The sequence below is a fragment of the Heptranchias perlo genome, unplaced genomic scaffold (genome assembly GCF_035084215.1).
Source record: "Heptranchias perlo isolate sHepPer1 unplaced genomic scaffold, sHepPer1.hap1 HAP1_SCAFFOLD_85, whole genome shotgun sequence".
Taxonomy (NCBI): domain Eukaryota; kingdom Metazoa; phylum Chordata; class Chondrichthyes; order Hexanchiformes; family Hexanchidae; genus Heptranchias; species Heptranchias perlo.
In genome coordinates, this window is record NW_027139887.1 from 2,287,527 (window position 1) to 2,303,442 (window position 15,916).

Below are 15,916 nucleotides of genomic sequence, written 5' to 3' on the forward strand. Positions count from 1 at the left end.
AACAGCAATCATAGTATCATAAGGTTTAGATTCGTTATGGAAAAGGACAAGGAGCAATCTAGAGTAAAATACTCAATTGGAGGAGGGCCCATTTCAGTGGCTTGAGAACGGATCTGGCCCGGGTAAATTGGAATCAAAAACTGGCAGGTAAAACTGTAATCAAAAATGGGCGGCCTTTAAAGAGGAGATGGTTCGGGTATAGTCTAAGCAAATTTCTATGAGGGGCCAAGATAGTGCAACCAAATTCAGAACGCCCTGGATGACGAAAGAGATAGAGAGTAAGATGAACCAGAAAAGTCTGGCTTATGACAGACATCAGGCTAATAATGCAAGTGAGAACCAGGCTGAATATGGAAAGTTCAGAGGAGAAGTGAAAAAGAATATGAGGGGTAAAGAGAGAGTACAAGAATAGACTGGTGGCTGGCATAAAAGGGAATCCCAAAGTATTCTATAGGCATATCAAAAGTAAACTGGGAGTAAAAGGAGTGGTGGGGCTGATTAAGAACCAAAAAGGAGATCTACACATGGAGGCCGAGGTAGTAAATGAGTACTTTGCATCTGTCTTTATCAAGGAAGAAGATGCTGCCAAAGTCACAGTAGAAGACGAGGTAGTTGAGATACTGGATGGACTAAAAATTGATAAAGAGGAGGTACTAGAAAGGCTACCTGTACTTAAAGTAGGCAAGTCACTCGGTCTGGATGGGATGAATCCTAGGTTGCTGAGAGATGTAAGGGTGGAAATTGCAGAGGTGCTGGACATAATATTCCAAACATCCTTAGATACAGGGGTGGTGCGAGAGGACTGGAGAATTGCGAATGTTACACCCTTGTTCAAAAAGGGTGTAACGGTAAACCCAGCAGCGACAGGCCAGTCAGTTTAACCTCAATGTTGGGGAAGTTTTTAGAAACGATAATCTGGGACAACATTAACAGTCACTTAGACAAGCGTGGATTAATAAAGGAAAGACAGCACGGATTTGTTAAAGGCAATTCTGTTTAACTAACCTGATAGAGTTTTTTGATAAGGTAACAGAGAGGGTAGACGACGGCAATACAGTTGATATGGTGTATTTGGACTTTTAAAAGGCGTTTGATAAAGCGCCACCTAATACGTTTGTCCACAGACTCGAAGCTCATGGATGTATATTAATGACTTGGACTTGGGTGTACAGGGCACAATTTAAAAATCTTCAGATGTCACAAAACTTACTAGTGTAGTAAACAGTGAAGAGGATACTGATAGACTTCAAGAGGACATAGAGAGGCTGGTGTAATGGGCGCACACATGGCAGATGAAATTTAACGCAGAGAAGTGTGAAATTATACATTTCGGCAGGAAGAACGAGTAGAGGCAATATAAACTAAATGGTACAATTCTAAACGGGGTGCAGGAACACAGAGGCCTGGGTGTATATGTGCACAAATCGTTGACGTTAGCAGGGCAGGTTGAGAAAGCAGTTTAAAATGCATATGAGATCCTGGCCTTTATAGATTAATAGAATACTAAAACAAGGATTTATGTTGAACCTTTATAAAACACCGCACCTGAGGAAGGATGTGAAGGCATTGGGGAGGATGGAAAGGAGATTTACTAGAATGGTTCGATGGATGAGGGAATTCAGTTATGTGAATAGACTGGAGAAGCTGGGTTTGTTCACCTGAGAGAAGAGAAGGCTAAGACGATTTGTTAGAAGTGTTCAAAATCATGACGGGTTTAGATAAAGAAAATGAGGAGAAACTGTTCCCTTTGGCCAAATGGTCGAGAACTAGAGGACACAGATTTAAGGTGATTGGCAATAGAACCAAAGGCGACGTGAGGAAAAGCTTTTTTATGCAGCGAGTAGTTATGATCTGGAATGCGCTGCCTGAAAGGATGGTGGAAGCAGATTCAATAGTGGCTTTCAAAAAGAAATTGGATAAATACTTGAAGGGAAAATTTGCAGGTCTACGGGGAAAGAGCAGGGGAGTGGGACTAACAGGATTGCTCTTACAAAGAGCTGGCACTGGCTTGATAGGCCGGATGGCCTCCTTCTGTGCTGTAACCACTCTATGATTCTATGTGGAACTTGCAACTACATGGAATGGTTGAGGTGATTAACATAGATGCACTTAAGGGGAAACTAAAGTGACAAACATGAGTGACAAATCAATAGAAAGATATGCTGATAGGCTTAGATTAGGTGGGGTGGGAGGAATCTTGTGCGCAGCATAAACACCGGCAAAGAACAGTTGAGCCAACTGGCCTATTTCTGCACTGTAAATTCTATGTAAAATCTTTGTATTGTTACACCCGAAGGTGACCCTGTGGTATTGTAGCATAGTGGTTATGTTACTGGACTAATAATCCGGAGTTATGAGTTCAAATCCCGTTACAGCAGCTGGAGAATTTAAATTCAATTAATTAAATAAAATCTGGAATTAAAATACCTGTATCAGGAATGGTGGCCATGAAACTACCGGAGTGTCGTAAGAACCCATCTGGTTCACTAATGTCCTTTAGGGAAGGAAACCTGCTGCCCTTACCCGGTCTAGTGTGGCTCCAGACCCACAGCAATGTGGTTGATTCTTAATGGCCTAATAAGTCACACACAATTGTAAAATCTCGCTTACAAAAAGGTCACAATAAGAATAAAACCGGACACGACAAAGGCAAATCCAAGCCCAGTCGACACTGCAAAGTCCTCCTCACTAACATCTGGGGGCTTGTCCCAAAATTGGGAGAGCTGTCCCACAGACTAGTCAAGCAATGAGCCAGACTCACAGAATCATATCTTTCAGCCAATGTCCCAGACTCTTCCATTTTCCATCTTCCATCCTGTCCCACCAGCAGGACAGACCCACGAGAGGTGGCAGTACAGTGATATAGAGTCAGGAGGGAGTGATCCTGGGAGTCCTCAACATTGACTCTGGACCTCATGAAATCTCATGGCATCAGGTCAAACATGGGCAAGGAAACCTGCTGCTGATTATCACCTATTGCTCTCCCTCAGCTGATGAATCAGTCCTCCTCCATGTTGAACACCACTCAGAGGAAGCACTGAGAGTAGCAAGGGCACAGAATGTACTCTGGGAGGGGGACTTCAATGTCCATCACCAAGAGTGGCTCGGTAGCACCACTACTAATCGAGCCGGCCGAGTCCTAAAGGACATAGCTGTTAGACTGGGCATGCAGCAACACAACACGAGGGAAAAAACTTACCTGACCTCGTCCTCACAAATTTTTCTGTCGCAAATGCATCTGTCCATGACATTATTGGCAGGAGTGACCACCGCACAGTCTTCGCACTGAGGACACCATCCAACGTGTTGGGTGGCACTGCCACCGTGCTAAATGGGATAGATTCAGAACAGATCTAGCAGCTCAAAACTGGACATCCGTGAGGCACTGTGGACCATCAGCAGCAGCAGAATTGTATTCCAGCACAATCTGTAACCTCATGGCCCGGAATATTCCTCACTCTACCTTTACCAACAAGCCAGGGGATCAACCCTGGTTCAATGAGGAGTGTAGAAGAGCATGCCAGGAGCAGCACCAGGCGTACCTAAAAATGAGCTGCCAACCTGGTGAAGCTGCAACTCAGGACTGCATGCATGCTAAACAGCGGAAGCAACATGCCACAGACAGAGCTAAGCGATTCCACCATCAACGGATCAGATCAAAGTTCTGCAGTCCTGCCACATCCAGTCGTGAATGGTGGTGGAAAATTAAACAACTAACGGCAGGAGGAGGCTCTGGAAACATCCCCATTCTCAATGATGGCGGAGTCCAGCACGTGAGTGCAAAAGACAAGGCTGAAGCGTTTGCAACCATCTTCAGCCAGAAGTGCCGAGTGGATGATCCATCTCAGCCGCTTCCCGATATCCCCACCATGACAGAAGCCAGTCTTCAGCCAATTCGATTCACTCCACGTGATATCAAGAAATGGCTGAGCGCACTGGATACAGCAAAGGCTATGGGCCCCGACAACATCCCGGCTGTAGTGCTGAAGACTTGTGCTCCAGAATAAGTTGCGCCTCTAGCCAAGCTTTTCCAGTACAGCTACAACACTGGCATTTACCCGACAATGTGGAAAATTGCCCAGGTATGTCCTGTCCACAAAAAGCAGGACAAATTCAATCCGGCCAATTACTGCCCCATCAGTCTACTCTCAATCATCAGTAAAGTGATGGAAGGTATCGTCGACAGTGCTATCAAGCGGCACTTATTCTCCAATAACCTACTCACCGATGCTCAGTTTGGGTTCCGCCAGGACCACTCGGCTCCAGACCTCATTACAGCCTTGGTCTGAACATGTACAAAAGAGCTGAATTCCAGAGGTGAGGTGAGAGTGACTGCCCTTGACATCAAGGCAGCATTTGACCGAGTGTGGCACCAAGGAGCCCTTGTAAAACTGAAATCAATGGGAATCAGGGGGAAAACTCTCCAGTGGCTGGAGTCATACCTGGCACAAAGGAAGATGGTAGTGGTTGTTGAAGGCCAATTATCTCGGCTCCAGGGCATTGCTGCAGGAGTTCCTCAAGGCAGTGTCCTAGGCCCAACCATCTTCAGCTGCTTCATCAATGACCTTCCCTCCATCATAAGGTCAGAAATGGGGATGTTCGCTGATGCTTGCACTGTGTTCAGTTCCATTCGCAGCCCCTCAGATAATGAAGCAGTCCGAGCCCGCATGCAGCAAGACCTGGACAACATCCAGGCTTGGGCTCATAAGTGGCAAGTAACATTCGCGCCAGACAAGTGCCAGGCAATGACCATCTCCAACAAGAGAGAGTCTAACCACCTCCCCTTGACATTCAACTGCATTACCATCGCCGAATCCCCCACCATCAACATCCTGGGTGTCACCATTGACCAGAAACTTAACTGTGGCTGCAAGAGCAGGTCAGAGGCTGGGTATTCTGCGGCGAGTGACTCACCTCTTGTCTTCCCAAAGACTTTCTGCTATCTACAAGGCACAAGTCAGGAATGTGATGGAATACTCTCCACTTGTCTGGATGACTGCAGCTCCAACAACACTCAAGAAGTTCGACACCATCCAGGACAAAGCAGCCCGCTTGATTGGCACCCCATCCACCACACTAACCATTCACTCCCTTCACCACCACAGGATGCACTGCAGCAACTCGCCAAAGCTTCTTCGACAGCACCTCCCAAACCCGCGACTTCCACGTGTCTATTTGTGCCCTCAGCTCATCCGCCTTATTCATTAGACTCCCTGAATTGAGGTCCTTGCTTTAAGCGGTGCCAAACTCCCTTGTTGTTTATTTTCGAACCTTTGTTTCCTCTGCCTTCCAAACTAATTTACTAATTTTCTGCGTTCTATCTCCAGTTGTCATTCTGTCCCATCTGAATCTACATTCAGGTTCTCATCTCCCTGCCAAGCTAATTTGAACCCTCCGTCCAACAGCGCTGGCGAACCTCCCCGTGAGGATATTGGTCCTGGCCCTGTTGAGGTGCAACATGTCCGTCCTGTACAGATCCCACCTCCCCCAGAACTGGTCCCAATGTCCCAGGAATCTAAAGCCCTCCCTCTTGCACCATCTCACCAGCCAGCATAAGTAACAGCGGTGATGTTGCATTTTTGTTAATTGAAAAATGCCGCCATATAACTTGATAATTGGAGGAGAAGGATTTTCAATTATTGGATTCTGTCTATTTCATGCATGTCGATGAAGTGAACAGTGTAGGTGTACAGTTGGAGACTTGGATAATCTGTAGAAACATTAAACTATTCATACAGACTTCAGCATTTGACAAACTTACACGAAGAATAGGATCGTTGGAACACCAGGCAGGTGAATAGAATGCAGGTGCACGATGTTAGGGTTTACTCGGATGTGAAAAGGGGCATTGAAAAAGAGAGTGGAGAGTAGAGAGATAAAGAGGAGCGATAGAGAAAGAGACTGAGAAGGAAAACGAGAGAAAGGGGAGAAGGAACGAGAGAAAGAAAGATAGATAGAGAGAAAGAGCAGCAGTGGGGTGAATAACTCATCTGAATGAACTGCTGAAATTTACAGTACAATTATGAAGAGGAAATGTGACTTGAAAGTGTTAATAGAATGTTGTCAGAATGTGAGAGTTTTATTGCACTCGAGTCGTTAGTCTGTTCATGTGAATGTTCCTTTTTTCTTATTTAATGTGTGAATAAATAAACAGAATTGAAATCTAATAATTAATAGAATCAAACATTTTTTGACCGTAATGAATGATTAAGATACTGTATTCTAAAAATTGTGTATCAGCTTAATTCAATAAAGAACAAAGCCAATTTAATTAATACATTTTAGCTTACTTTTAATTGAATGTGCAAAGTAAATTTATTGAACGCCTGCTACTAATGAACAGATGGTGCAAGCTCAGTGTCTCAGCGGACATTTCTCACTGCATAAATCAGAACTCCTCTCAATGTATTGCCTCACAGTGAATGTGAAAGTGAGAGTCAGAATCAGAACAAGCCATCACTTCTCAAAGAAAATGGATCAAATATTTATCACTGTTCGCCTCACAGAGTCCATTTACTACCCTGTTCTCAGCATCTTTGGAGTTGTCGGTACGTTTTTGGTAGTTGTTAGTTGTGTGAATAAGTGGTGGTGCATGTCCAATGATGGAGCAAGGTTTCCTGCCATGCTTCTCAAACAATCGCTTCCGAATTTTTATGATTTTTATGAATTTTCATGATTTATTAAAATACATTTAGTCATTGAAACTTTACACATTAATGTCTCTGTATCTCCTGTATAGGAGCAGTGTTAGTGGATTACTGTCTCTGTATCTCCAGTATAGGAGCAGTGTCAGTGGATTACTGTCTCAATCTCAAGTATAGGAGCAGTGTCAGTGGATTACTGTCCCTCTATCTCAAGTATAGGAGCAGTGTCAGTGGATTTCTGTCTCTCTATCTCAAGTATAGGAGCAGTGTTAGTGGATTATTGTCTCTCTATCTCCAGTATAGGAGCAGTGTTAGCGGATTACTGCCTCTCTATCTCCAGAATAGGAGCAGTGATAGTGGATTACTGTCTCTGTATCTCCAGTATAGGAGCACTGTTTGCGGATTACTCTCTCTTTCTCCAGTACAAGAGCAGTGTTAGCGGATTACTGCCTCTCTATCTCCAGAATAGGAGCAGTGAGAGTGGATTACTGTCTCTCTATCTCCAGTATAGGAGCAGTGTTTGTGGATTACTGTCTCTCTATCTCCAGTTTAGGAGCACTGTTAGTTGATTAATGTCTCTATCTCCAGCATAGGAGCAGTGTTAGTGGATTACTGTCTCTGTATCTCCAGTATAGGAGCAGTGTCAGTGGATTACTGTCCATCTATCTCCAGTATAGGAGCAGTGTTAGCGGATTACTGTCTCTCTGCATCTCCAGTATAGAAGCAGTGTTATTGGATTCATATCTCTGTATCTCAAGCATAGGAACAGTGTTGTGCATTACTCTGTCTGTACCTCCAGTTTAGGAGCAGTGTCAGCGGATTAATTTCTCTGTATCACTAGTATAGGAGCAGTGTCAGCGGATTACTGCCACTGTATCTACAGGATAGGAGTAGTGTTAGCTGATTACTGTCTCTCTATCTCCAGTATAGGAGCATGGTTAGCGGATTACTATCTCTTAATCTTCAGTATAGGAGTAGTGTTAGTGGATTACTGTCTCTCTATCTCCAGTGAAGAGCAGTGTTAGCGGATTAATGTCTCACTATCTCCAGTATAGGAGCAGTGCCAGTGGATTGCTCTCTGTATCTCCAGTATAGGAGCACTGTTAGTGGATTACTCTCTCTTTCTCCAATATAGGAGCATTGTTAGCGGAATACTGTCTATCTCCAGTATAAGAGCAATGTTAGCGGATTACTGTCTCTCTATCTCCAGAAAAGGAGCAGTGTTAGTGAATTACTGTCTCTGTATCCAGTATAGGAGCAGTGTTAGTGGATTACTGTCTCTCTATCTCCAGTATAGGAGCAGTGTAAGCGGATTACTGTCTCTCTATCTGCAGTATAGGAGCAGTGTTAATGGATTACTGTCTCTGTATCCGGTATAGGAGCATTGTCAGCGGATTACTGTCTCTCTATCTCCAGTATAGGAGCAGTGTTCGCGGATTACTGTCTCTCTATCTCCAGTATAGCAGCACTGTTAGTGGATTACTGTCTCTTTCTCCATTATAGGAGCATTGTTAGCGGATTACTGTCTTTCTCCAGTATAAGCGCAGTCTTAGCGGATTACTCTCTCTGCGTCTCCAATATAGGAGCAGTGTTATCAAATTACTGTCTCTCTATCTCCAGAAGAGGAGCATTGTTAGCTGATCACTGTCTCTCTATCTCCAGTATCGGAACAGTGCTGGTGATCAATGACTCTCTATCTCCAGTAAAGCAGCAGTGTTAGTGGATTACGGATTCTTCGTCTCCAGTAAAGGAGCAGTGTTAGTGCATCTCTGTCTCTTCATCTCCAGCATAGGAGCAGTGTCAGTGGATTTTTATCTCTTCATCTCCAGTATTGCAGCAGTGTTAATGGATACTCTCTCTGTATCTCCAGTATAGGAGCACTGTTGGTGGATTACTGTCTCTTTCTCCAGTATAGGATCAGTGTTAGCGGATCACTGTCCCTCTATCTCCAGTATCAGAGCAGTGTTAGCGGATTACTGTCTCCCTATCTCCAGTATTGGAGCAATGATAGTGGATTGCTGTCTCTCTATCTCCAGTATAGGAGCAGTGTTAGTGAATTACTGTCTCTGAATCCATTTTGGAGCATTGTTAGCGGATTACTGTCTCTGTATCTCCAGTATAGGAGCAGTGTTACCGAATGACTGTCTCTCTATCTCCAGTATAGGAGCAGTGTTAGCGGATTACTGTCTCTGTATCTCCAGTATCGGAGCAGTGTTAGCGGATTACTGTCTCTGTATCTCCAGTATCGGAGCAGTGTTAGCTGATTACTGTCTCTGTATCTCCAGTATCGGAGCAGTGATAGTGGATTGCAGTCTCTCTATCTCCAGTATAGGAGCAGTGTTAGCTGATTACTGTCTCTGTATCTCCAGTATCGGAGCAGTGTTAGCGGATTACTGTCTCTGTATCTCCAGTATCGGAGCAGTGATAGTGGATTGCAGTCTCTCTATCTCCAGTATAGGAGCAGTGTTAGCTGATTACTGTCTCTCCATCTCCAGTATAGGAACAGTGTTACCGAATTACTGTATCTCTATCTGCAGTATAGGAGCAGTGTTAATGGATTACTGTCTCTGTATCCAGTATGGGAGCATTGTGAATGGATTACTGTCTCTCTATCTCCATGATAGGGACAGAGTTAGCGGAATACTGTCTCTCTATCTCCAGAAAAGGAGCAGTGTTCGCGGATTACTGTCTCTCTATATCCAGTCCAGGCGCACTGTTAGTGGATTACTGTCTCTTTCTCCATTACAGGAGCATTGTTAGCGGATTACTGTCTATCTCCAGTATAAGAGCAGTCTTAGCGGATTACTGTCTCTGTATCTCCAGTTTAGGAGCAGTGTTATCAAATTACTGTCTCTCTATCTCCAGAAGAGGAGCATTGTTAGTGGTTTAATGTCTCTATCTCCAGTTTCGGAGCATTGTTAGCTGATCACTGTCTCTCTATCTCCAGTATCGGAACAGTGCTGGTGATCAATGACTATCTCCAGTAAAGCAGCAGTGTTAGTGGATTACGGTATCTTCATCTCCAGTAAAGGAGCAGTGTCAGTGGATTTCTATCTCTTTATCTCCAGTATTGGAGCAGTGTTAATGGATACTCTCTCTGTATCTCCAGTATAGGAGCACTGTTAGTGGATTACTGTCTCTTTATCTCCAGTATGAGAGCAGTGTTAGCGGATTACTGTCTCTTTATATCCAGTATTGGAGCAATGATAGTGAATTGCTGTCTCTCTATCTCCAGTATAGGAGCAGTGTTAGTGAACTACTGACTCTGTATCCATTTTGGAGCATTGTTCGCGGATTAATGTCTCTGTATCTCCAGTATAGGAGCAGTGTCAGTTGATTACTGTCTCTCTATCTCCAGTATAGGAGCAGTGTTAGCGGATTACTGTCGCTGTATCTCCGGTAAAGGAGCAGTGTTAGCGGATTACTGCCTCTCTATCTCCAGAATAGGAGCAGTGAGAGTGGATTACTGTCTCTCTATCTCCAGTATAGGAGCAGTGTTAGCGGATTACTGTCTCTCCATCTCCAGCATAGGAGCAGTGTTACCGAATTACTGTCTCTCTATCTCCAGTAAACTAGCAGTGTTAGTGGATTACTGTCTCTCTATCTCCAGTATAGGAGCAGTGTAAGCGGATTACTGTCTCTCTATCTGCAGTACAGGAGCAGTGTTAATGGATTACTGTCTCTGTATCCGGTATAGGAGCATTGTCAGCGGATTACTGTCTCTCTATCTCCAGTATAGGAGCAGTGTAAGCGGATTACTGTCTCTCCATCTCCAGTATAGGAGCAGTGTTACCGAATTACTGTCTCTCTATCTCCAGTAAACTAGCAGTGTTAGTGGATTACTGTCTCCCTATCTCCAGTACAGGAGCTGTGTTAGTGGATGACTGTCTCTCTATCTCCAGAAAAGGAGCAGTGTTCGCGGATTACTGTCTCTCTATATCCAGTCCAGGCGCACTGTTAGTGGATTACTGTCTCTTTCTCCATTACAGGAGCATTGTTAGCGGATTACTGTCTATCTCCAGTATAAGAGCAGTCTTAGCGGATTACTGTCTCTGTATCTCCAGTTTAGGAGCAGTGTTATCAAATTACTGTCTCTCTATCTCCAGAAGAGGAGCACTGTTAGTGGTTTAATGTCTCTATCTCCAGTTTCGGAGCATTGTTAGCTGATCACTGTCTCTCTATCTCCAGTATCGGAACAGTGCTGGTGATCAATGACTATCTCCAGTAAAGCAGCAGTGTTAGTGGATTACGGTATTTTCATCTCCAGTAAAGGAGCAGTGTTAGTGCATCTCTATCTCTTTATCTCCAGTATTGGAGCAGTGTTAATGGATACTCTCTCTGTATCTCCAGTATAGGAGCAGTGTTAGTGGATTACTGTCTCTTTCTCCAGTATAGGTGCAGTGTTAGCGAATTACTGTCTCCCTATCTCCAGTACAGGAGCTGTGTTAGCGGATTACTGTCTCTTTATCTCCAGTATTGGAGCATTGTCAGTGGATTACTGTCTCTGTATCTCCAGTATAGGATCAGTGTCAATGGATTACTATCTCCCTATCTCCAATATGAGAGCAGTGTTAGCGGATTACTGTCTCTTTATCTCCATTATTGGAGCAATGATAGTGAATTGCTGTCTCTCTATCTCCAGTATAGGAGCAGTGTTAGTGAACTACTGTCTCTTTCTCCATTTTGGAGCATTGTTAGCGGATTAATGTCTCTGTATCTCCAGTATAGGTGCAGTGTTACCGAATTACTGTCTCTCTATCTCCAGTATAGGAGCAGTTTTAGTTGATTACTGTCTCTCTATCTCCAGTTTAGGAGCACTGTTAGTTGATTAATGTCTCTATCTCCAGTATAGGAACAGTGTTGGCGGATTGCTGTCTCTCTGTCTCCAGTAAAGGAACAGTGCTGGGCATCACTAACTCTCTGTCTCCAGTAAAGCAGCAGTGTTAATGGATCACTGTCTCTTCATCTCCAGTATAGGAGCAACGTTAGTGGATTGCAGTGTCTCTATCTCCAGTATAGTCGCAGTGTTAGTGGATTACTGTCTCTGTAGCTCGAGTGTAGGAGCAATGTTAGTGGATTACTGTCTCTCCATCTCCAATATACGAGCAGTGTTAGTGGATTACTGTCCCTCTATCTCCAGTAAAGGAGAAGTGTTAGTGGATTACTCTCTCTCTATCACCGGTATAAGAACAGTGTTAGTCGATTTTTGTCTCTCTCTCTCCAGTATAAGAGCAGAATGAGCATATCACTGTCTCTCTATCTGCAGTATAGGAGCAGTGGTAATGGATTCCTGTCCCAGTATCTCTAGTATAAGAGCACCGTTAGTTAATTACTGTCTCTCTCTCTCCAGTATTGGAGAAGTGTTAGTGGATTACTGTCTCTTTATCTAGAGTCATAGAGTCATAGAGTTATACAGCACGGATAGAGGCCCTTCGGCCTATCGTGTCCGCGCCGGCCATCAAGCCCAGTCTAATCTAATCCCATATTCCAGCATTTGATCCGTAGCCTTGTATGCTATGGCATTTCAAGTGCTCATCCAAATGCTTCTTGAATGTTGTGAGGGTTCCTGCCTCCACAACCCTCTCAGGCAGTGAGTTCCAGACTCCAACCACCCTCTGGGTGAAAAAGTTCTTTCTCAAATCCCCTCTAAACCTCCCGCCATTTACCTTGAATCTATGCCCCCTTGTTATAGAACCCTCAACGAAGGGAAAAAGCTCCTTAGTATCCATCCTATCTGTGCCCCTCATAATTTTGTACACCTCAATCATGTCCCCCCTCAGCCTCCTCTGCTCCAAGGAAAACAAACCCAATCTTCCCAGTCGCTCTTCATAGCTGAAGCGCTCCAGCCCTGGTAACATCCTGGTGAATCTCCTCTGCACCCTCTCCAAAGCGATCACATCCTTCCTGTAGTGCGGCGACCAGAACTGGACACAGTACTCCAGCTGTGGCCTAACCAGTGTTTTATACAGCTCCATCATAACCTCCTTGCTCTTATATTCTATGCCTCGGCTAATAAAGGCATGTATCCCATATGCCTTCTTTACCACCTTATCTACCTGTTCCGCCGCCTTCAGGGATCTGTGAACTTGCACACCAAGATCCCTCTGACCCTTTGTCTTGCCTAGGGTCTTCCCATTCATTGTGTATTCCCTTGCCTTGTTAGTCCCTCCAAAGTGCATCACCTCGCACTTTTCCGGGTTAAATTCCATTTGCCACTGTTCCGCCCACCTGACCAACCCATCTATATCGTCCTGCAGACTGAGGCTATCCTCCTCGCTATTTACCACCCTACCAATTTTTGTATCATCAGCGAACTTACTGATCATACCTTTTACATTCATATCCAAGTCGTTAATGTAGACCACAAACAGCAAGGGCCCCAGCACAGATCCCTGTGGTACCCCACTGGCCACAGGCTTCCAGTCACAAAAACAACCTTCGACCATCACCCTCTGCCTTCTGCCACTAAGCCAGTTTTGTATACAAAGTGCCAAGGCACCCTGGACTCCATGGGCTCGTACCTTCTTGACCAGTCTCCTGTGCGGGACTTTATCGAAGGCCTTACTGAAATCCATGTATACCACATCCACTGCGTTACCCTCATCCACACGCCTGGTCACCCCCTCAAAAAATTCAATCAAATTAGTCAGACATGATCTTCCCTTGACAAAGCCATGTTGACTATCCCTGATTAATCCTTGCTTCTCCAAGTGGAGACTAATTTTGTCCTTCAGAATTTTTTCCAATAATTTTCCTACCACTGATGTTAGGCTCACTGGCCTGTAGTTCCCCGGTTTTTCCCTACTCCCCTTCTTGAATAATGGTACTACATTAGCGGTTCTCCAGTCCTCTGGCACATCCCCTGTGGCCAGAGAGGTTCTGAATATATGTGTTAGAGCCCCCGCAATCTCCTCCTTTGCCTCACACAGTAGCCTGGGATACATTTCGTCCAGGCCTGGGGATTTATCCATTTTTTGGCCTGCTAAAACCGCCAATACCTCCTCCCGCTCGATGTTAATATGTTCGAGTATATCACAGTCCCCCTGTCGTATTTCTCTGTCCACGTCGTCCTTCTCCATGGTGAAAACAGATGCAAAAAATTCATTTAGAACCCCTCCTACATCTGCCGGCTCCACACACAGATTGCCATTTTTGTCCCTAATGGGCCCTATTTTTTCCCTAGTTATCCTCTTACCCTTAATATACTTATAAAACATCTTAGGATTTTCCTTTATTTTGCTCGCCAGTGTTTTTTCATGGCCCCTCCTTGATCTCCTAATTTCCTTTTTAAGTATCCCCCTGCACTTTTTGTACTCCTCTAGGGCTTCCTCCGTCTTTAGCCTTTTGTATCTGCCAAAAGCCCTCCTTTTTTTCCTAATCCATTCTCGTATATCCCCTGACATCCAAGGTTCCCTGGAGTTCTTGGAACCACCCTTGACCTTTACGGGAACATGTTGCCATTGTATGGTCTCAATCTCCCTTCTGAAAGACTCCCATTGCTCCGATGCGGATTTTCCTACAAGCAGCTGATCCCAGTCCATTTTGGCCAGATCCTGCCTTATCCTATTAAAATCGGCCTTCCCCCAATTTAGAACCTTTAGGGAGCAGTTTTTGTGGATTACTCTCTCTCTATCTCTCGTGTAGGAGAATTGTTAGTGGATTACTGCCTCTCTATCTCTAGTATAGGAGCAGTGTAAGCAGGTTACTGTCTTTGCATCTCCAGTGTAGGAGTTGTGGTCGTGGATTACTGTCTCCCTTTCTCCAGTATAGAAGCAATGTTAGTGGATTACTGTTTGTCTGTCTCCAATATAGGTGCAGTGTTAGTGGATTAATGTCGCTCTCTCTCCAGAATAGGAGTAGTGTTAATGGATTACTGTCTCTCTGTATCCAGTATAGGAGCAGAGATAGCGGATTACTGTCCCTGTATCTCCAGCATAGGAGCAGTGTTCGTGCATTACTGTCGCTGTTTCTCCAGTATAGGAGCAGTGTTAGTGGATTACTGTCTCTGTATCTCCAGTATAGGAGCAGTTTTACCGGATTCCTCTCCCTCTATCTCCAGTATAGTTGCAGTGTTAGTGGATTATTCTCTCTATCTCCAGTATAGGAGCAGCGTTAGTGGATTACTGTCTCTGTTTCTCCAGTGTACAAGCAGTGTTAGTTGATTACTGTCCCTCTATCTCCAGTATAAAAGCACTGTGAGTGGATTACTGTCTCTCTATCTCTAGTATGGAAACATTGTTGGTGGATTACTGTCTCTCTATCTCCAGTATAGGAGTAGTGGTCGTGGATTACTGTCTCTCTATCTCCAGTATAGGATCAGTGTTAGTGGAATACTGTCTCTTTATCTCCAGTATAGAAGCAGTGTTTTCGGATTACTGTCCATCTATCTCCAGTATAGTTGCAGTGTCAGTGGATTATTGTCTCTACCTCCAGTACAGGAGCAGTGTTAGTGGATTACTGTCTCGGTTTCTCCAGTATTCAAGCAGTGTTAGTGGATTACTGTCTCTCTATCTCCAGTATAAGTGCAATGTTCGGGGATTACTGTCTGAGTATCTGCAGTATAGGAGGTGTGTTAGTGGAATACTGTCTCTCTATCTCCAGTGTAGCAGCAGTGTTAGTGGAATACTGTCTCTCTATCTCCAGTGTAGCAGCAGTGTTAGTGGAATACTGTCTCCCTATCTCCAGTATAGGAACAGTGTTAATGGATTACTGTCTCTATCTCCAGTACAGGAGCAGTGTTAGCGGATTACTGTCTCTCTATCTCCAGTATAGGAGAATTGGTAGTGGATTCCAGTCCCAGTATCTCCAGTGTAAGAGCACTGTTAGTTAATTACTGTCTCTCTATCTCCAGTGGAGGAGCAGTGTTAGCGTATTACTGTCTCTCTATCTCCAGTATAGGAGGTGTGTTAGTGGAATACTGTCTCTCTATCTCCAGTATAGGAGCAGTGTTAATGGATTACTGTCCATCTATCTCCAGTATAGGAGCAGTGTTAGTGGATTACTGTCTCTCTCTCTCCAGTATAGCAGCGGTTTTAGTGGAGTTCTGTCTCTCTATCTCCAGTATAGGAACAGTGTTAATGGATTACTGTCTCTGTATCTCCAGTATAGGAGCAGTGTTAGCGGATGACCGTCCCTCTATCTCCAGTATATGAGAAGTGTTAGAGGATTACTCTCTCTCTATCTCAAGTATAAGAACAGTGTTTGTCGATTTCTGTCTCTCTATCTCTAGTATTAGAGCAGACTGAGCGGATTACTGTATCTCTATCTCCAGT

The 15,916-nt window shown here is 44.4% G+C and overlaps 1 protein-coding gene across 1 annotated transcript in view; it reads left to right on the forward strand.

Moving 5' to 3' along the window:
- Positions 1-259: 259 nt before the first annotated feature.
- The window catches only part of LOC137319487 (probable G-protein coupled receptor 139), a 29,513-nt gene continuing 13,856 nt past the window's right edge, over positions 260-15,916 (forward strand). Inside the window, exon 1 of the mRNA XM_067981644.1 lies at positions 260-389. Coding sequence (XP_067837745.1) covers positions 260-389 — 130 coding nt within the window. The remainder of the gene's footprint in view (positions 390-15,916) is intronic.